This window comes from Oryx dammah, unplaced genomic scaffold, assembly GCF_014754425.2.
Source record: "Oryx dammah isolate SB20612 unplaced genomic scaffold, SCBI_Odam_1.1 HiC_scaffold_10, whole genome shotgun sequence".
Classification (NCBI taxonomy): domain Eukaryota; kingdom Metazoa; phylum Chordata; class Mammalia; order Artiodactyla; family Bovidae; genus Oryx; species Oryx dammah.
Window position 1 is genome coordinate 57,820,237 of NW_024070194.1, and position 21,565 is coordinate 57,841,801.

The following is a 21,565-nucleotide window of genomic DNA, read 5'->3' on the forward strand; positions in this document are numbered from 1 at the left end:
TCTGTCAGTTTTTAAAATAAATTCAAACCTCAGAAGCCCCCTCAGAAATCTCCGGCTTATAAAAGCCCCTAAGTATTTTATGTTCTTACATAAATTAAACAGATAATTTTACCCCTATTGTGGATTTATTGTTGTAGTCCTCTTGAGCTATAAATGACCCTTCTGATAATCCTAGCCCAATTTCTTTATAGGGAATGAATTTAATATCCAGAGGAATTAAGTAGCTTTCACAAAGTCCAGCAAAACAGGATCTAAATCCTTTGACCAGCAGCTCAGTCTTCCCCATTCCTAACATCTGGCTTATTCTTTGTGCTAAAATTAATCATCCTAAAGATAAATTTGTGAAATCAGTACCTAATATATATTAAATTATTTTAAGGTAAATGTTAGATTCCTTGAAATTAATGTTTCCACCATTCGTCAGCTGGCAAGCTAGGTCATCTTTCATACACACGTGCCTCTCACATTCACACAAACATGCTGCTTTTATAGTTTAGGTTCTGAATACCTGTGAACTTTGGTATCTTGATGATCAGTTTGGTGAAAGTATCAATTGTTTGGTGAAAGTGTTAGTTGTGTCCGACTCTTTGCGACTCCATGGACTGTAGCCTCAGTCCATGGAATTTTCCAGGCAAGAATACTGGAGTGGGTTGCCATTCCTTTCTCCAGGAAATCTTCCAGACCCAGAGATCGAACCCAGGCCTCCTGCATTGCAAGCAGATTCTTTACCATCTGAGACATCAGGGAATTCTCTTAATTGTTTGGTAGAAGCAAACAATTTAATTTTGGGTAAAAGCAACTCATTTGATTTCTTAGATCATATTCTTGGAGTTCTTTGGAATTACTAGAGTTGAGACTGTGTGACTAGACTTTTGACAGATGACTCTGCCATTTACTGTTATCGCTGTGGTGTTCAGATCTCCATCTGGCTCTTTTAATACTGGGTACGAGTGATCAGTTCGTCATTGTTATCATTAATGATGATGCCATTCAACATCCCAATCTTTATTTTCATTTTATCTTATAGATGAGCCTACCAGCCCTAGCATCGATCACGACATTTCTCACATCCCCGCCTCTGCGGTCATCTCTGCCTCCACCTCCCAGGTACCCTCCATAGCGACGGTCCCTCCCAGCCTCGCAACTTCAGCTCCATTAATCCGACGTCAGCTCTCCCATGACCAGGGTACGTTTCATTGAGTAGTTATGTGAATTGTCTCACATTCTCCGTTTTCCACTTAGGGTACTGTGGTGATCTTCTCGCCGTGAAAATAGAATCTGGAAACTACTTGCACATATCTGAATGTTGGGTTTTACTTGCAGAATCTGTTGGACCTCCCAGCCTGGATGCCCAGCCCAGCTCAAAGACAGAACGATCCAAATCATATGATGAGGGCCTGGATGATTACAGAGAAGATGCAAAACTGTAAGTCTCAAGCGTGTGGTTTTAAATGCCTGTTAGTGGGTGCTCAGTATGCCCTTGACATATAGATACTGAATTTACTGATGTATTTTCTACCTTCAACATTAGAAGTGCAAATAAAAAATAAAAATTTTTACGTGATGATACATTCAATAGAATTTTTTTTAAGTGTTTAAAAATCAGTAATAGTATTTTATGATACAAAAATACACATAAAACTATTCCTGCTTTAGACCTCTAGTCATGCAGTCCTACTCTCAGACAGAGCTATGCTATCTTTTATGTAATTCCAGAGCCATTCCTTGCTTAAAATCATACACGTTTGCATATGCTTATATACATTCGTGTGTGTATTCTAGTTATTTTTATAGACAAATGATATGTGCTCTACACATGGATCTTGGAGAGCTTTCAGTGTGTGTATTCCCGGCTCATTCTTTTTCATGATTGTTTAATTTTCCACTGAGGAGTTACACTGTAATATATTTAATTGGTATTCTGTATTCTATTAATAGACATTTCGATGATCAAATCTTATCCCACAGCAAATAATCCTTCCTAGAGTATATTTATACATAGTTCATTTAGGATATATGTGTGTGAGTACAGTTGGAAAAAAGACTGTTATATCAAAGGCTGTGTATATTTTTAACTCCAAAATTTATTGCCAGTCGCTGTCCCGTTTGTTCTTCCTAGACTAGCTTCCTTAGGGGAGTGTGTGAGGTGTGGCCAGGGCAGTGGCAGTGACTGGCAGGGGCTATTCTTACGATGCAGAATGGGATGTATGAGCCATCTTCGCCTTTACTCCCCCTTACAAAAGATATCGGTAACAGCCTGTTTCACAGTCAGCTTTATCTTAACCCAGCTACACTCTGCTTCCTGCAAAGATGGTGGGACTGAGAGGAAAGGACCATGTCATCTTCAGTCACACATTAAAATCCTGTGCTCCTTAAATGAATTTTGAATTACAACATAAAACAGCTTTGTCCCATGAACTTAAACTGCTTTGAATAATTACTGTGAACCTGTCCTCCGAAGCCCTAAGCTTTTTTAGTGGCTTTCAGAGTTGTTCTCTGTGCTGAAACATCCAGAACAGGATCGGAGGGAAGAGTGGTGACCAGCCCTGATAACTCGCTTGCTGCCGCATGTCCACAGGCTGGACGAGTGTGCACGTGCTGGTCTCTCCGGCCACTGATGGAGACCACGGACTGCTCATTATTGACAGTGTGGAAATCCTTAGTAGAGCATTACAGCTACGAGCAACTAATAACATAAAGCCCAGTGCTTAGTCTGAGTAGCTTTTTCTTTGATCTAAAAAACCCCAAGAAAACAAAATCTCACCTTTTATACAGAGATGGTTTTAACTTACAGTTTAAGAAAGCTCTGTCACTGAATCAAAAGTTTAAATACTTATAAAATTGGCTTTTTTCCCTTACTTGCATTGAACTCTGAACACTTAACATGGTAAAAATGAAAGGTCATCTTATTAATGAAGGAGTCGTTGTAATAGTTAAATTACTTTTACGTCTTTAAGTTATTTTTGTGCACTTATTACAGATATTGATAGATTTCTTTTCCAACAGGTCTTTTAAACATGTATCTAGCCTGAAGGGAATCAAGGTAGGTAGTCAATATTTTTAAAATACAAGCAAATGATAAGTGTTTCTATTAACTTTAATTTACTTTAGCTCTTCATAGAGAATTGTTTATCATTGGGTATTTTATATTTAAGTGTCATAACCCTTTATTCTGTAAGCTTCAAATGCATTTGGAAAATTGCCTTCTAAGTTGTGATTTATAAACGTATTCATCAAATATATAATACTTCACATACATTGTGCTGATTTTCTTATTTTATTGATACAAGTTTATGGACAGAACTCTGAGTGTCCAGCAGGATGTTTGTTTTTCTGTCCTCAACATTACTTCACTCAGCCACCACCCCCTCATGTAATGCACCCCATCCACTCTTATCTACCCTCCCCTCATTGAACCTTTCCCTAAAAGTTATTAGATAGGAATTTTGTTATTTTGCCTTCTTCAAAAACATTAGGGTCTTCACTTAAACTCACCCTTTCTGCCTTCCTTACCCTTATCTTAATAAATACCTTACCTATTTTTTTTTAATTTATTTTTATTTATCTGGCTGCTTCGGGTCTCGGTTGTAGCACTCAGGATCGTCACTGCATCATGTGGGATCTTTGTTGTAGCTCATGGACTCTGTAGTTGTAGCACGTGGGCTTAACTGCCCTATGGCATATTGGATCGTAGTTCCCCAACCAGGGGTCGGACTCACGTCCCCTGCATTGCATGGCAGATTCTTAACCATTGGGCCACCAGGGAAGTGCCAATAAACATCTTTTTACTTGGAACATTATCCTATTAAACACAAACACCCACATTTCTTCTGTGGATTCCATCACTTTTCCTTTTCTCAGGACCCTTCTCTCTTCTGCAGAATCACTCTTTCCAGTGGTTCAGTCACCAGCATGTAAAGGCATGTTCTACTACTTCCTGTATTTAAAAGAAAAACCTTCCTGGAATCCGCAACCCCTCTCCCCTATTTACTGCTCCTATTTCACTCTTCCACAGCAAAATTCCTTGGGAAAAAGTTGTCCGTGGTTTCCACTCCCCCGTGTCTTGTCTTTCTCAACCCACACATATCTGGATGGTACTGTTCAGACTGAGGTCACCAATAAAAGATTCGTTGCTAGGGCTGTGTGTGTGTCACTGAACCACCAGGGAAGTCCCTAGTTGCTTGGGTTTTTAACACATTTGACTTTTCGGGAGGATCCAGCATGATTTCTCACCTCCTGAAACACTTTCTTCTGCTGGTCTCCGTTTCTGCCTCTGCCTAGTATATAAAATGTTGGAAGGTCTAGAGCTGGTTCTGACTCCTCTGGCCTCTCCATCTACCCTCATTTTCTCAACGATCTGCCCCAGAGATCTCCCCAACTGTATACTGCTAGCCTTGACCTCTTCCCCAGACTTCGGCTCACGTGGGCTCCTGCCCTGCACCATCTGCAGTGGGATGTGTAATGAGCAGCTCAAGGTTTACACACCCAAGAAGACTTAGATGACTCCCCCAGACATGTATCCCTCAGCTTTCCCCATCTCTCGAAATCTGCTTCAGGTCACCTAGTTGTTCAAGTGCCAAATACAGTAATTAGCCTGTTTTTTCTTTCCCATTTCACATGCCAGTCCACTCCACCTCCAGGATGTACCCTGAACCTTTCCATTCCTCTCCGTCTTCATTTTTGCTCCTGTAGTCCCAGCTCCTGTCATCCCTCGCCAGGATTCCCATCGGTTGTCCTTCCTAATCCACACTCCAGGTAGCAAGCAGAGCGACCTTCCAGCTGTGTGATCAGATGGTATAACTCCCCTGATACATCACTTCATGGTCTCCCCCCACAACACTCCTGCCACAGCTTGGAGGATCCTGAACAATCCATAACTAGCAGTTTCTCTTACTCCCATGGAAAAGTGAACATTTAAAATGATAACAGTGAAGGAATTCCCTGAGAGTGCAGTAGTTAAGATTGCCTGCTAACACAGGGGACTTGGATTCGACCCTCAGTTGGGGAACTAAGATCCCATCCCACACGCTGCGTGGCACGGCCAAAAAAATAAAACAGAAAAAGAAAAGGTGGTAACGATGAACGTATATTTATTAGCTATGCACTCTCCCTAAATTTTTTCTTTCCCCTGACCATTCATGGTTACTCCTTTTAAAAATGTTTTCTCCAAATTTCATCTTAGGTGTTCTTTCTGCAGAGAAGACTTGCTTCAGCAGCACCAATTTATAGCCGCTCCTTGGTTGTTCCTTTTGTTGCATCTCACTGTTTCATTCTCCAAATGGCACTAATCACAACCTGATCATTCTCTTGTTTTTTAATTTTTTATTCTGCTTTGTCTTTCCTCACTAAAACTGTGAGCCCTTAAGAACAGGAAAATTGTACTATTTCCGTTGTTTTTTAATGGTTAAAAAAAATTCCTTCAGGTGACTTTAAAAAATGATGCTCATCTTAAAAATAAATAAATAGATATTTTTCTTATGTAATTGATAAATTTAGGGGTTTTCAAAAGTAGCCTTTCATTTGGAAGATTTAGTAGAAGACTTTCAGCAAATTTCGACATGCAAGTATTTCCAAAGGAAAAAGCTGATATTTTGCTGTGTTTTCTGTGACCTTTTCTATAGATCTTAGACAGTCAAAAGTCATCAGAAGATTCCGGATCCAGGAAAGACTCTTCCTCAGAGGTTTTCAGCGATGCTGCCAAGGAAGGGTGGCTTCATTTCAGGCCACTCGTCACTGATAAGGGCAAGGTAGTACGTTTTCTCAGCTACCATGAGCTTGTGAAATGCAGGCCCTGAAAAACAAAGCAGTCAGTCTGTATATGGAAAATGGCAACATATACATAATAAGAAGAGTCGAAAACATTTATAAGTATCTTTGTTGACATACAGGAAAAATTGTTTTAAAAAATTCTGATCAGTGATTTAATTTAATATCTTTTAAAATTTAATTCCTCTTTCATTCTTTATATCAATTACATATGGAATATGTTATCTTTTATCTTGGCAACATTAAAGTGACATCAGAGTATTTAAGAAGGAACTCTGCTTCTCTTATTAAAAAATTTATTACCCATGGATTATCACAGGATAGTCCTTTAGGGAGTGGCAATTCTCCATGTTAATATTTAAAAACTTTTATTCAGCGTCTTCCAGTTTACTCTGTTAAGTTGCCTTTAAAATAGCTTTATCATTCCATTTATTTTACAAACATAAAAGGTATTTAAATGAATATCACAGTATCAGTATATGCTTCATGAAGCAGATAACAATATAATAAAAACTTTACCAGAAAATTCCCTACAATATTTGGGCAGTTAATTTATAAGAAAACTATAATACTGTCAAAAGAGTATCAAACTTTTTTCTTTTCTTTAGAAAACCCACCCTGGATGTTGTTGCTTGACCATATAAAATTGATCAATTTTGTTAACTAAATTCATCACTGTACATATCATTTTGGAGTCACCTTATGCAGTGTTTATCATTTGCATGATCCAAGCCTTGCTTTCACTCAAAAGATTTTTCTAACTGATCTTTTTCCTTATTTTCTATTTCCTTAGCATTTTTTAATATATTTTGCTACACTCGCTTTATCCTAATTAACTTTGTTCATTTTATTTTCTGGACCCAATTAAAGTTGAGGTTTCACTACCCTTGATTGTGATAGGAATGCAGTGCCCAACTTGGTTTACACTACACAAATTTTGTCTTTCCTCCCCTAACAAATACACGTTGACGTAAAGCAGGCCCCTGCCACCTTGGGTTAACATTTTTGTATGTTAACAGCGCTGCTCGGTGTGTCTGTTCTGCACTAAGATTTAGCCGAGTGCTGAGTCTGTCTGATTTGTCTCTTGTTCTCCAGCGAGTTGGTGGAAGTATTCGGCCGTGGAAGCAGATGTATGTTGTACTTCGGGGCCATTCGCTATATCTGTACAAAGATAAACGAGAACAGACGACTCCGTCTGAGGAGGAGCAGCCCATCAGTGTTAACGCCTGCTTAATAGACATCTCTTATAGCGAGACCAAGAGGAAGAATGTCTTTCGACTTACCACGTCTGACTGCGAGTGCCTGTTTCAGGCTGAAGACAGGGATGACATGTTAGCCTGGATCAAAACCATCCAGGAGAGCAGCAATTTAAACGAGGAGGTGATTGACCAAAATGACATCAATAAAACCAACAACCTTCACAATGGTTTTTTAAAAGAAGACTGAAAGAATCTGATACATCACTTAAAAAAATTATAGTATGCTATTTTCACTTAAAAATAGGTGACCAGAAGGAAAACTCAGGGAATTCCCTGGTGGTTGACTGGTTAGAACTCTGTGCTCCCTTTGCCGAGGGCATGGGTTTGATCCCTAGTCAGGGAACTGAGGTTAGGAACCTCAAGCTGCATTCCCCACCCCAACCCCCACAAAAAAAACAAGAAGAAGAATTCAGTGTACATATTTATATTATTTTCACTTACTGGAAAATCATCATTACTGAGCTAGAGAAATAGATAATTCAGATATTCTGCATACTTTGTCAGACAGTGAACTGATCAAAGATGTAGGTTCCTAGTCCTGGTCATTACCTTAATGACTAAATACTCTGTTTCTTTATCTTAGGACCAGGATTGTTGTGGGGCTTAAGTTACACTGAAAATGCTTCTTAAATCTCTGTGAAAATTCAAAGGGATACTGATAGTGTGATTTTTTTTTTTTAATGAAATGGTGCAGGCAAGAGTATAATATAGCCTATAGTAATACAATAATTAGATTCTAAGAAAACTTGCATTATCGGAAATCATGTGATAAGCCAGTTTTTCTTTTTAATAAGGAGTTTCTGATTCACAGCCATCAAGATATTTTTACAGCAGAAATTCCAGTAGTGAAGATACTGTTTTTACGTGTACATAACTATAAACTCTACAGAGCAGATTCAGCAATGATTAAGTCTAGATTTCACTCAAGGGTGCCTTTTTCCTATCAACAGTTTTTCTTGGATATTGTTTTCCTTTTGTGTGACCCGTTGTTATGACAAAAAAAGAAAAACACAAGGTTCTTTCACAGTATTCAGGAACACCTACATCAAGCATAAAATTATGCAAATTTTGTTTTCAAATTTAGTCATTTCCATGATATCCAGTTTAAATCATGAAAACTTAGTTCATAAGAAAAATGCCTATTTTTTTTCCTCTGATAGTGTATACTCTTTCTTGTTTGTCACTAACAATGAACCCCAGATCCGTGTCAATACAACCCTTTTTCTACAACCACCGCTATAAAAAAACATTTGTGAGTTTTGTCACAGTAAAGAGGGAAAATCAGAACTTGGATATAGATTTCAGCTCTAAATAGCAATTCACAGGAGTTCCTGTTTGAATCAGCACCTGCTCTGTGCCAGGTGTTGTATTGGGCAGTAGATGACTTCATCTTTGAGACGTAGGGCTGTTCTAAGGGTTGATGGAGGTGACGCTTTCAAAGAATGCAGCCCAGTGCCTGGTAGGTCATGAACATGCACTTCATGCCAGCCATCATCACTATCATCTGATTTTTCAGACACAGATATTTCCACCCAGTTTTATAGCTCAGAAAGTAATAATTCACTGAGCATATATACCATATGGCAGGCAGTCTTTTAAGCATTTTTACGTTGGTTAATCACAGTAATCATATGAATGTGTCCCACTATTATCATTACTGTGTTTCACACATGGGAACTATTTAACAAAGAGAGGTTAAGTAGTGTCCTCAAAGTCACATAGCTTGGAAGTGTCAGGACTAAGACTTACACCCAGGCAATCTTATTCTAGGTCTTAACCATATCCTTTTTCAGTTGGTAAATGAGAAGAATAGATTTGAATCCGAGAATTTACAAAGCCTGTATTCTTTGTAAATTATAATGTTCACTATGATCGAAATGAGACAAGTAAAAAATATATTTGAGGACACATGTCAATATAGAGCTGGAATCAGTAGGGAAAAAAAATCATTATCGTATGGTCAACTCTGAGTTTTCCATACAGTATATTGTTGAGGTTAAAAAAAAAAACAAAACAGTTTTGAGCTTTTCTGTTCTAACAATTTTTCTGGGGTTAGCAAGAAAAAAACTGGCTCTCTGTTTCCCAGTCATTTATTAAAAATGACAGATGAGTTCAATAAATTTGAACACTGGCAACTTGCTGGTTGTCTAGGTATTGCAGGGATACAGGAAATAAACGGAAAGCTCTTGGAAATGGGAGAGGCACTTGGAGCATTTGTCACTTAATGATGTTGGGTAGTGATTTGAATAGAGGTTTTAAAACCACTCCATAGTGTCGGTATCGAATGAGCAAAGTAGTATGGAGCCCCCCCACCCATACCCCCTGCCACCAAAAAAAATGTAGGATCCCTATTTAAATTTAGAATTGACTTTCTCATTTTACCTTCTGTTTATTCTATAGGACACTGGAGTCACTAACAGGGACCTAATTAGTCGAAGAATAAAAGAATACAACAGTCTAATGAGGTGAGAATCCCACCGTGCCTCCTAGGTCATCAGGATGTAAAAATGCTTGTTTGTTCACAAATGTCCCTTTCTTTTGGCAGCAAAGCAGAGCCATTGCCGAAGACCCCTCGCCAGAGTCTCAGCATCCGGCAAACCCTACTTGGTGCTAAAGCAGAGCCTCGGACTCAGAGTCCACACTCTCCTAAGGAGGAGTCAGAAAGGAAGCTTCTCAGTAAAGGTACTGACACCAGTGTTCCTAGATACATGTAGGATTTAAAATTGGGACCATAGGGACTTCTTTGGCAGTCCAGTGCTTAGGACTCTGAGCTTCCACTGTAGGGGGTGTGGGTTCGATCCCTGGTTGGGGAACTAAGATCCCACATGCCCCATGGTGCAGCCAAAAAAATAAATAAATAGAAAGTAAAATAAAGCAGGGATTGTAGTAAATCAACTAAATATAATTGAAGTATCAGTTAAAAATATTTTTTAATAAAACAAAATTGGGATTGCAAAGACATTTTCATATTTTTCTGTTGACCTCAGCTCAGGGTGAACTAACCTAGAGATAACTGGTCCCTGGTCTAGGCTAGTGGGGCCTTTCTTAAGGTGGGAGTCCAAGACATCAATTCTTGTTAATACAATAAAGACCAAGAGAGGGAAAATCCAACACATATATACACATCAAAAACTACCAGTTTGATTAATAATGAAGATCCAGGCACTTTCATTTTGAAATAGAATCAATATATTTCCTTTTGCTAAAGTCTCACTATAAAGATGTCACATTGATTGTTTTCTTGACTGTTTTAAAGAAAATCATGGTACAGATAGTCAAAAGGTGAAGAAGCATACATGATTCCAACTATTAATAGATTATCTGGAAGGTTGAAAGGAGTGTTATATTTGGAAGAGAATAGAATAGAATATGTTTGATAAATAAAGTTTGTATTCTTTATAGAACAGGACTCTGACTTACATAAATCTTGATTAAGAATCTTTAAAGTCATGATTTAGATACTCTTGTTGCCATTTTCTCTTATGTCATTTTGTTTTGAAAACAATCAAAAGATGATACCAGTCCTCCAAAAGACAAAGGCACGTGGAGAAAAGGCATTCCAAGTATTATGAGAAAGACATTTGAGAAAAAGCCTACTGCTACGGGAACATTCGGGGTCAGACTGGACGATTGCCCACCAGCTCATACAAACCGGGTAGGAGACACCGGCCAACCAGACTTCCTAAAGTCATTAATTCAGCCGTAGTCATATTGGGACCTGAGTACACAGCCCTGCAGATCATAGGGCGTGTCTGTCGGTCTGTTGAATATTTTCCTTGTCTTAACAGACCTTATTTTCTCTAAGTGTTTTTGACCTGTATGAGTGTGTTGAGTAATTTTTGTAACGTTTTTTGCTAATGTATTGGCTCTGAAATGGAATAATTATTCAACCAGTAGGCATGTATTCAAAATGCTTGGTAAGAATTCATTTTCAAGTCATGTGTGTTTAAAGAAGCATAGGAACAAGGACTTGATTGAGAAAGTGTTATAGATGTAAATGTGTGTGTGTGTTTACAATGCGCATGTTACGATTCATATCACGAGTAGGTGAATGTTATTCTAACCTTCTTCTTCCCCTCTACCCTTCTTTTATTCAACTGAACTGTTTCCACATTCTCTTATTTGCTCTTATTTCCTCCTTAGACTTTTATTACTATGGATTCTCCTTTCTGTCTTGAGTTACTCACTCTTCCTCTACTGACTCAAACATCTCCTGTTGGTTTTATCTCTTCCCGGTTCTGCAGTGTCTATATTCATTTTCTCTGTATCAAATAACAGCAGTTCATATACTGTTTCCTTTTTGATGGAAAGGGTCTTTTAGCTATGATACACATCTATTAACTGAAGATAAACATTCATATGGTGTTAAACAAATGTTTATTTCTTGTTTTGCAGTATATTCCATTAATAGTTGACATATGTTGTAAATTAGTTGAAGAAAGAGGTCTCGAATATACAGGTATTTACAGAGTCCCTGGAAACAATGCAGCCATCTCCAGTATGCAGGAGGAGCTGAACAAGGGAATGGCTGATATTGATATACAAGATGATGTAAGTTTTAATTTGGGTATTTCTGTTTGAATTACTGGTCTGTGTTGTTGGCTTTTTCCCCCCCCCTTTGGTGGTATTGACGATAAAAGTACTGTATTTTTATCTTACATAACCAGAAATGGCGAGATTTGAATGTGATCAGCAGTTTACTAAAATCCTTCTTCAGAAAACTCCCAGAACCTCTCTTCACAAATGGTGAGTTTACCTCCACCAAAGACACCAGATGAAACAGTTGAACCATACATTGTTGGGAACCCACAGCATAGTCAATTAAACTGGGAGAAAATACTTTCGTCAAAGGGAACAGGAGGTTTTGCTTAGTTCTTATTAGAATACAAAGCATAATTGTGTGTTATTTTGGGGATCTGGATTGTTTTTCCCTCCTGATACATTTCAGTGAAATGTAGAGTTTATTAAAAAATGATTACAGTTCATTAAAAATATATATTATTCTGTTCATTCATGTTTACAGCCAAGTTGAAAATACTTTTATTATTGTTCTCAGTGAAAAGCCTTCAGACATTTTATGTACAATTAGTAGAAAAACATCTTTTCAGCCAAGCCTACTATTTGACTGAGATAAGACCCTGTAGCAGGTGTTGCAGTGAAGAGAGAGAAAGTGGACAGACTGATGTACCCTCAACAAACTCACGTTTTAAGGAATTTCCTTTATTTGATAAGGCTTGTATATGCGTATGTGCTCAGTCACTCAGTTGTGTCTGACTCTGCAACCTCAGGGACTGTAGCCCACCAGGCTTCTCTGTCCAAGGGATTTTCCAGGCAAGAAGTGGGTTGCCATTTCCTTCTCCAGGGGATTTTCCCAAACTAGGGATCAAAACAATGTCTCTTGGGTCTCTTGCGTTGGCTTGCTGCTGCTGCTGCTAAGTCGCTTCAGTCGTGTCTGACTCTGTGCGACTGCATAGACAGCAGCCCACCAGGCTCCCCTGTCCCTAGGATTCTCCAGGCAGGAACACTGGAGTGGGTCACCATTTCCTTCTCCAATGCATGAAAGTCAAAAGGGAAAGTGAAGTCACTCAGTCATGTCTGCCTCTTCCCAACCCCATGGACTACAGCCCACCAGGCTCCTCTGTCCATGGGATTTTCCAGGCAAGAGTACTGGAGTGGGTTGCCATTGCCTTCTCCTTGCGTTGGCTTCAGTCAGTCAGTTCAGTTGCTCAGTCATGTCCGACTCTTTGCGACCCCATGAATTGCAGCACGCCAGGCCTCCCTGTCCATCACCAACTCCTGGAGTTCACTCAAACTCATGTCCATCGAGTTGGTGATGCCATCCAGCCATCTTATCCTCGGTCGTCCCCTACTCCTCCTGCCCCCAATCCCTCCCAGCATCAGAGTCTTTTCCAATGAGTCAACTCTTCGCATGAGGTGGCCAAAGTATTGGAGTTTCAGCTTTAGCATCATTCCTTCCAAAGAATATCCAGGACTAATCTCTTTCAGAGTGGATTGGTTGGATCTCCTTGCAGTCCAAGGGACTCTCAAGAGTCTTCTCCAACACCACAGTTCAAAAGCATCAATTCTTTGGTGCTCAGCTTTCTTCACAGTCCAACTCTCACATCCATACATGACCACTGCAAAAACCATAGCCTTGACTAGATGGACCTTTGTTGGCAAAGTAATGTCTCTGCTTTTGAATATGCTATCTAGGTTGGTCATAACTTTCCTTCCAAGGAGTAAACGTCTTTTAATTTCATGACTGCAATCACCATCTGCATTGATTTTGGAGCCAAAAAAAAAAAAGTCTGACACTGTTTCCACTGTTTTCCCATCTATTTCCCATGAAGTGATGGGGCCAGATGCCATGATCTTCGTTTTCTGAATGTTGAGCTTTAAGCCAACTTTTTTACTCTCCTCTTTCACTTTCATCAAGAGGCTTTTTAGTTCCTCTTCACTTTCTGTCATAAGAGTGGTGTCATCTGCATATGTGAGGTTATTGCTATTTCTCCCAGCAATCTGGATTCCAGCTTGCGCTTCTTCCAGCCCAGCATTTCTCATGATGTACTCTGCATATAAATTAAATAAGCAGGGTGACAATATACAGCCTTGACGGACTCCTTTTCCTATTTGGAACCAGAATGTGGTCCACTGGAGAAGGGAATGGCAAACCACTTCGGTATTCTTGCCTTGAGAACCCCATGAACAGTATGAAAAACCCCAAAAACAGTATAGGATACTGAAAGAGGAACTCCCCAGGTCGGTAGGTGCCCAATATGGTACTGGAGATCAGTGGAGAAATAACTCCAGAAAGAAGGAAGGGATGGAGCCAAAGCAAAAACAATACCCAGTTGTGGATGTGACTGGTGATAGAAGCAAGGTCTGATGCTGTAAAGAGCAATATTGCATAGGAACCTGGAATGTTAGGTCCATGAATCAAGGCAAAATTGGAAGTGGTCAAACAGGAGATGGCAAGAGTGAACATCGACATTCTAGGAATCAGCGAACTAAAATGGACTGGAATGGGTGAATTTAACTCAGATGACCATTATATCTACTACTGAGGGCAGGAATCCCTTAGAAGAAATGGAGTAGCCATCATGGTCAACAAAACAGTCCAAAATGCGTTGGCTTAGGAGATATTAAAAACTATAGCAGTTTCAAAGACATTTCAAAGGCTATTTGTGGTTTTCACTATTTTGTCTTTCTTTTTAATCATAGTTTGAAATTGAATCTTAAAGGGAAACTTGATTACAACTCACTTGAACAATTTAAGATGAATTTTTTTGTTGTTCTTACTGTTGTTGTCAGATAAATACGCCGACTTTATTGAAGCCAATCGTAAGGAAGATCCTCTAGATCGTCTGAAAACATTAAAAAGACTAGTAGGTATTATTTTGTATTTTTGGAGGTACAACAAAAGTTCAGCATTTAAATCCATCATGCAAATAATATGTTTCAGATTCATGATTTGCCCGAACATCATTATGAAACACTCAAGTTTCTTTCGGCTCATCTGAAGACAGTAGCAGAAAATTCAGAAAAAAATAAGGTATGTAAACTCTTTATTGAAGAGATGTGCTTTCAGTGGCTTCAGTTGAAAAGACATGCTCCCCTGCTTCAGGCCAAATAATAAAAAATAGGTTATAATTAAACAAAAGCTCTAAAATACATAATATTGCTTATTAAGTCCCTCTAAAGATCACTCTTAAAAGCAAAAGATCCCCAAAATATCAATTACTATTTTTTAAAGACGTTCTCTTTTATGTTTATCCAGCAAGAAAAATGAAAAAGAAAGTTTGCTTTTTATTTTTCAACTGTATCTTAATATTTTGAATGTGCAATGCTTGCCTAAAACAATAGTGAAAATGTATCAAGTAGTATACAGTGACAAACAACAGACATTTCCTTTGTTTTGGTTTAAACAGATAAGACCTTTTCTTTGTTATGTTTTAATACCACCATACTACCTTTATCAAACACACCAAAATTTAGTATTCTTTAATTTTATCTTAATATTCTATTCATGTGTAGTTTTTCCCTGATTGATTTAAAGAAATGTCTTTTTTATGAATATCATATGGACTAAAAAAAAACCACACACCAAATAAATGAACAAACAAAACCAAACAAAAAAATTCACTGATACAGAGAACAGAGCAGTGGTACCAGAGGGGAGGAGGGTTAGGGATGCAGGGAAGGAGGGTGGGGGCTGAAGGCAGGGTGACAGGGTAAAGGGGATCAATTATATAGTGATGGATGGGAACTGAATTTTTGGTATGTGTCCTTAGATCAGTTTGATTTTTTTTTTTTTAATTCTACAATGGTGTTTTACTCTCTGGTATGTTTTTGGGATTGGTTATTTAATGTTTTAATCAAATCTTGAGGTCAAAAGATTATACTAAACACTATAAGATATAACAAAAAAGATGTGTACCTTTGATAACTGGGTAGTTAAATAGGAATACAAAATATGGAAATAAACATACAAACATCTAGGTATGTAATACTGAGGTATTCATATTGGTACAAGGGTGAGCAAAAGGCTTTTGGAAGTCTTGGTTGAAGTAAAGTTTTTATCGAAAGAATATTTTCAAACATTAGATTTTTACATATTCGTGATCTTAATGTACCAGTTGGGCAAATTTGGAAATTTTTATATATTTATTTCCAATTTTTGGTTTTTGAGGAGAGAGGTTTTCCCTATTCTTTTACAAATTTTATTCCCTTTGATTTTAATACTTTTGTCAGTTATCCAGCTTTGGTAATACTTCTTTTTAGCTGTGCTGTGCAGTTCTCTGACCAGGAATCGAATTTGTGCCCCTGCAGTGGAATTGTGGAGCCTTAACCACTGGACCACTAGGGAATTCCCTATAATACTAGTTGTGAACTAGATAAATTGCTTTCAATCAAACACTTCTTGGAAAAAATGTCAGTTGTGTTGTATATTGTCATTAAAGCAAGAAAAAATTTACATATAGATTGGTTTATGGAAATCCCAACCAGGAAGTATTATTACTATTTTACACACATCAGTCAACCATTGTTTTGAATTCTTTTTCATCAAAAGAACCTTTCAGAAATAAAATGCCAAACATGCAATGGGAATTTAAGCCTACTTTCTTAAGAGACGTTATGATGTTTTCTAATATCCTTTGTTGCAGATGGAACCAAGAAACCTAGCCATAGTGTTTGGTCCAACTCTAGTGAGAACCTCCGAAGATAACATGACGCACATGGTCACTCACATGCCAGACCAGTACAAGATCGTGGAGACACTCATCCAGCACGTAAGTTCCGGCTTCGGCTCATCGAGAAAATTCTTTTTCACGAGCAGCTGATAGTTGGCAGGGTAGCATATGGTTATAATTTATTTTTTCCCCTAAGAAAAATTACTTTTTTTTCCTGTGCTATCCTCCAAAATATAGATGTCTTTAGGGGGTTATTTAAATTCTCTTTTTCACCATCTTTATTTTAAATTTTAGCATGACTGGTTTTTCACAGAAGAAGGTGCTGAAGAACCTCTTGTAAGTATTGGCTGTCAGCGTTTATATACTCTGTTCTGGGGACACGTGAGATGCTGACCCTACAACAGTGTCACCTTCCTGCTTTGTATGCTATTGTCTGCTTTGCATCTCGGAAGCAGGTCTATATAGCACCTCAGTTTCTGATCAAATGAAAGTCCAAGTATGATGCTTGTTTGGTAATTAATTATCTGCAAACAGTGTAAAAAAATTCAGTATATGTCCTCCACTCAGTAATGTGTCTTTTACTAAATGTTGTTTGAATTTTAAAGAAAGTATCTGTGAAGAGATGATGAAGAGATCTTTGTTTATTAACCATAGACGACAGTGCAGGAGGAAAACACAGTAGACTCCCAGCCAGTGCCAAACATAGATCATTTACTCACCAACATTGGAAGGACAGGCGTCTCCCCTGGAGATGTATCAGGTAACTCTTGCCTGGGCAGTATTGATCTTTAGATTAAAAGCTAAATTTTTATAACATGAAAGAGCAAATCAATCATAAGTAACAATTCACTCTGATTTTTTTTTCCTTCTCTTTTTCCCTTTCTACTAATAAAAGAATGTAATCTTCCTTTTCTGATTGATCTTGATTATCTTCCAGTGACTGTAATGCCATGGGCAGTGCATGGAGTTGTAATGCTTGTCAGAAAGGAACTATGAGGGAAAATGAGCATGCAAACCACTGTTTTGTTCTTTTTTTTTTTTTTTTTTTTTAATTCACAGTTTCCATGTAATAGTCATCACAAGGTAAAACAGATACCCGCTACTGAGTATGTGGTTGCTGTGATGGCAGAAAGTGTGGTCTAGACTGTTACAAGTAATTCTTATCTCGAGCTGGATGTTCTGTTGAAAAAGCAGCAAGTTAACTATGTAAAATGCTCACGGGCAACATTTCCATAAATGCAGTATATATTATCTTGTCACTACAGAGGTCACCGTAAAAGTCAACCTCTTTGACATTTTCTTCTGTTTTCTCTCGCCACCCTAATATTTGGTGAAATACAAGTTCTTGCAGGCTCTTTGGATGAAAGTTTTCTCCTGCCAAACTGTTGCAACTAACCTAGCATGTTTTACACCATGTTCTCCCTTTGTCTCTAGTTCGTGTTTTAGTCCTAAAGGGTTTTTCTTCCAGCACTTTACTGACACAGGCAAATGTATACTGATGTTGAACAGGCGAGATGGGAGGAGTCTATCACACGGTAATGTCGCTAGTGGATTCCGTGGTGTCCCTGATGGACAGCTGGAACTGTAGGAAGAAGGACGACTGTTGTCCACACTGTAGCTGCCTTGTCTGCAGAAACCCCCGATTCCTGTAAACGCATACCGAGCTGATCTGTGGTGTACATTTTCTCTTACGATTCTTGTAAACAGATCACGACTACTTTCTTAAAAGTTTTTCTGCTGTTTCTTGTTATTTCTGAAGCAGACCGTGAGGAGAAATAGCATGGTATGGTCTACCAGTTCTTAAAGTCATAAAGCATTGAAGCCATGTGTTGAAAGGGGTGTGGCATGGGGCTCAGCTCATTAACTGAAAATCCATTTCCCTGAAGTTGAAAGAGAAAATTTCAAAAATTGATGTTGTCCTGAAGACTGCTAGCCCCTTCCTACCCTCTTTGTACTCGTACAATCTGAGTTTTTGCCAGACAGTAAAATGATGCTCTCCATTTTTCCATTTTCATAATAGCATTCGTTACTAGATAATTGGAAAACTGGTAGCAGTGTGATTAGTCAAAAGGATCCCTGACTGCACAGATGTGAAACCGGGGTCCAAAGCATAAAGATCAGCATGATTTAACGTGACACCAAAGTGACCTAGAAACAGGGTTATCTGAATGCATATTATGCATACAGTAAATGCTTCTCAAATTTACCATTGACAGTCTGACAAAAATCAAAGTAGATAACACCAAGTCTGAGCATCTCAATTTGTAGTGAGGGCAGCCAGCAATCTCAAACGTTCTACATTGTGTATCAGTTTCAGATACAGGATGTGGTACATAGTGCAATTCTTCAAAAGGTCTTCGAGCTGCTTTATTGCTAGATTGAATACTTAGAAAATTTAATAAACACTAGTGTTTCTGTTTTGTTTAGTACAGGGCTCCTTTGCCATCCCTCTCATTGAGCTGATTCTGCCTACAATTCACAGCATCCTTTCATGGCGGTGGCTTTCTGTGGTGCAGCTTGCATCTTTGTGAGCTCTGACTATCCACTGTGTTCTATTGTTTTTTGAGTTTTGCTTTCACATTTTGTTCTGTGCCTGTCTCTTCCATAAGTTTTTGCATTGTTTGTGGAAAGCAGTAAAGAATCTGACCAATACTGACTGTGTTTTCCTTAACTTCCCACAGATTCAGCTACTAGTGACTCAACAAAATCTAAGGTAAATTGTTTCTTACAGTTGGGAAATATTTTAGGGGCGAATTGCTTTGTGGCTGATGGTTATGATTCATATGTGGTGCACCCCTGTCTGTGTCTGATGACACAGACTAACAGAGTATTATAAAGGGGAAAATTAATGCTTAGAATATGATAGAGGAATACTGGATTGTGAATTGGGGTGTTGGGTTTATCTCAGCATAGTTTAGTATAATACAAAGAAATAGGCATTTCCCACTTTGTTCTTACATGTGGAAATTTTCTAACATACTCAAAAGTAGACTAGTATGAGTCCTCATTCAGTTCAGTTCAGTCCTCATTATCCATCCTCCATTAACATATGGTCAACATTTGTCTTATCTGCACCCCGCCCACTTTCCTCCTCCTTGGGACTATTTTGAAGCAAATGCCAAACATTGTATTTCATCTGTAAACATTTCAGCAGTGATATAGACTTAATCATTATATATATTTTAAAAAAAATATTCTTGCCTTCTTTTTAACAAGGTCATTAATTTTGTTTTTATAGTCAATTTTTGTTTACACAATTTGTGTTCTGTTGACAACACCATCAAAGTACACAACTATTTGAGTAGTTTTAAAGACATTCTTATAGTTAGAAAGTTTTTTATTTCAAATTTTGCTCTGCTGAGATAGTAGCAAGTAAAATTGTTAATAAAAATTTTTATATCATTCACTATCACTTATATTGTGATTATTAGTGTCTTTTAAAAATTTTTTTATCATTTTTTTACCCTAACGTTTTATTTTGGAAATTTTTAAGTTACTGGAATAATAGTTAGCATTCAAACCTAGATTTTTCAGTTGGTAACTCTTGACATATATGTAATTTTTTTCTATGTCATTTGAGTTATAGATATGATAACATTTTACCCCTACGTGCTTCCATGTGTGTCTCCTAAGAACAAGGGCATTCTGTATAATTAGAGTATAATTATTGTACTCAGGCACTTAATGAGTACAATACATTATTATTTCTAATGTACAGCATTTACACACATTTGACCAGTCATCCCAACAATGTTTGTTTTTTTCTTTTCTTGTATACAGGGTGCAATCAAGGATCAATCCTTGCATTATGTTGTCATGACTCCTTAGACTTACTTATTTTGGACCATTTTTCTACCTCTTTTTGCCAGAATATAGACTTCAGATTTAGATTTTTATGTTTAAAAAACGTTTTTGAAATTTCCTCCATCCCTCTTACTAGAAGCATATTTCTTAACCTGTGATTATAGCAATCTCTTCATCTGATTCAATTATGGTGCAGATAACCAAATGATATATTTTTGTAACAATGTTTTCAATTATAAAAGAAGTAAAAGTCATTTGCTCTAACATATAGGTGATCACAGAATCATCAATGTTGGGAATCTTAAAAATAATCTAATTTTTTTTCACTTAAATAAACAATGAAATTGAGTTGTTGAAAACTGAATCACTTGCTCAGTGTCGTACGCAGCAAGTGAGGGAAGAACAGGCTAAAGAAACACCAGATCTTCTAATTCAGAGCCCAGTCATAGCCATCATTCCCTGAGGTCTTCAGCAGAATGTGAATGTGTTAAAATGTGAATAAGCATCAGAAAAGTCCTGGATAATTAGACAGTCCTTTAGAAGAACAAGGTTAAAGCATCTGCCTGCAGTGCGGGAGACCTGGGTTTGATCCCTGGGTCGGGAACATCCCCTGGAGAAAGAAGTGGCAACCCACTCCAGTATTCTTGCCTGGAGAATCCCATGAACTGAGGAGCCTGGTGGGCTACAGTCCACAGGGTCGCAAAGAGTCGGACACGACTGAGTGACTTCACTTTAGAAGAACAAAGTTCTGTACATCTGACTTGATTTTGGAAAGTCCTTTTTAATACAACAGCCTAAGTTTTTACTTTAATTTTCAAGACTTCAGTATAATAGTTCTAGCTTGTCTAAAATTTTTATGACAATAGAGAAACCATACTTTCAGCTTCTGACTCAGCATACTGGCTGCCTGCTCATCTTAAATGGGGTGTGTTAAACCAGCTAGAGTTTATTGATACCCCTCTCCCCCATTAACTGAGCCTGTAGGCATTATGAATATGTTAATTAAATGGTCTTTTAAACACTCATCTTCAGGAACCTATTAGGCATAGCTGACTAAGCTGGTTGCCTGCACTGCCACTTTCTCAATACAGGGCATGACAGAGTTTCTATGGTAAGGATTTAAGATCTTGAATTGACCTTAGGTTTTTTGAACTTTCTGATTTGGTTGTTCCTTGAGATCAGTGAAGACATTACCACCCTAGTTTACCTAAGGCCGTTCTCTGCAGATCCAGCCTGACTGAACTAATAGGAACCCAAAAGTTCCATTATCTTAATCAGCTTATGTGACACAGTATCTGTATCATGTGATATCTGTAGTTAGAAAAAAGGTAGTCATAAGATTTTAGTAACCAGTATCAGAATATTGACTATGAAACCTGTGTTCCAGAGGAACGAACCTGTAGACCCACTGAGTATAGCAGAAGCGGGGATGGTCCATAGATACAGAAAAGTTAAGAACAATGGGGGGTGGGGGCCACCAAACACAAAATGTGTCCCTGAAAGACAGGTGTATGTGAGCCCTGTGACTTGGCCGATAAATAAATA

The 21,565-nt window shown here is 38.0% G+C and overlaps 1 protein-coding gene across 6 annotated transcripts in view; it reads left to right on the plus strand.

The window, feature by feature from the left end:
• The window catches only part of ARHGAP21 (Rho GTPase activating protein 21), a 131,644-nt gene that overhangs the window by 107,098 nt on the left and 2,981 nt on the right, over window positions 1–21,565 (plus strand). For all 6 annotated transcript variants that reach the window (XM_040248536.1, XM_040248537.1, XM_040248534.1 and 3 more), the window contains 16 exons: window positions 1,028–1,186; window positions 1,324–1,426; window positions 3,007–3,043; window positions 5,622–5,747; window positions 6,862–7,146; window positions 9,426–9,490; window positions 9,571–9,707; window positions 10,538–10,680; window positions 11,421–11,576; window positions 11,693–11,771; window positions 14,337–14,410; window positions 14,488–14,577; window positions 16,190–16,315; window positions 16,511–16,552; window positions 16,871–16,976; window positions 18,898–18,929. In XM_040248536.1, coding sequence (XP_040104470.1) covers window positions 1,028–1,186; window positions 1,324–1,426; window positions 3,007–3,043; window positions 5,622–5,747; window positions 6,862–7,146; window positions 9,426–9,490; window positions 9,571–9,707; window positions 10,538–10,680; window positions 11,421–11,576; window positions 11,693–11,771; window positions 14,337–14,410; window positions 14,488–14,577; window positions 16,190–16,315; window positions 16,511–16,552; window positions 16,871–16,976; window positions 18,898–18,929 — 1,760 coding nt within the window. The remainder of the gene's footprint in view (window positions 1–1,027; window positions 1,187–1,323; window positions 1,427–3,006; window positions 3,044–5,621; window positions 5,748–6,861; window positions 7,147–9,425; window positions 9,491–9,570; window positions 9,708–10,537; window positions 10,681–11,420; window positions 11,577–11,692; window positions 11,772–14,336; window positions 14,411–14,487; window positions 14,578–16,189; window positions 16,316–16,510; window positions 16,553–16,870; window positions 16,977–18,897; window positions 18,930–21,565) is intronic.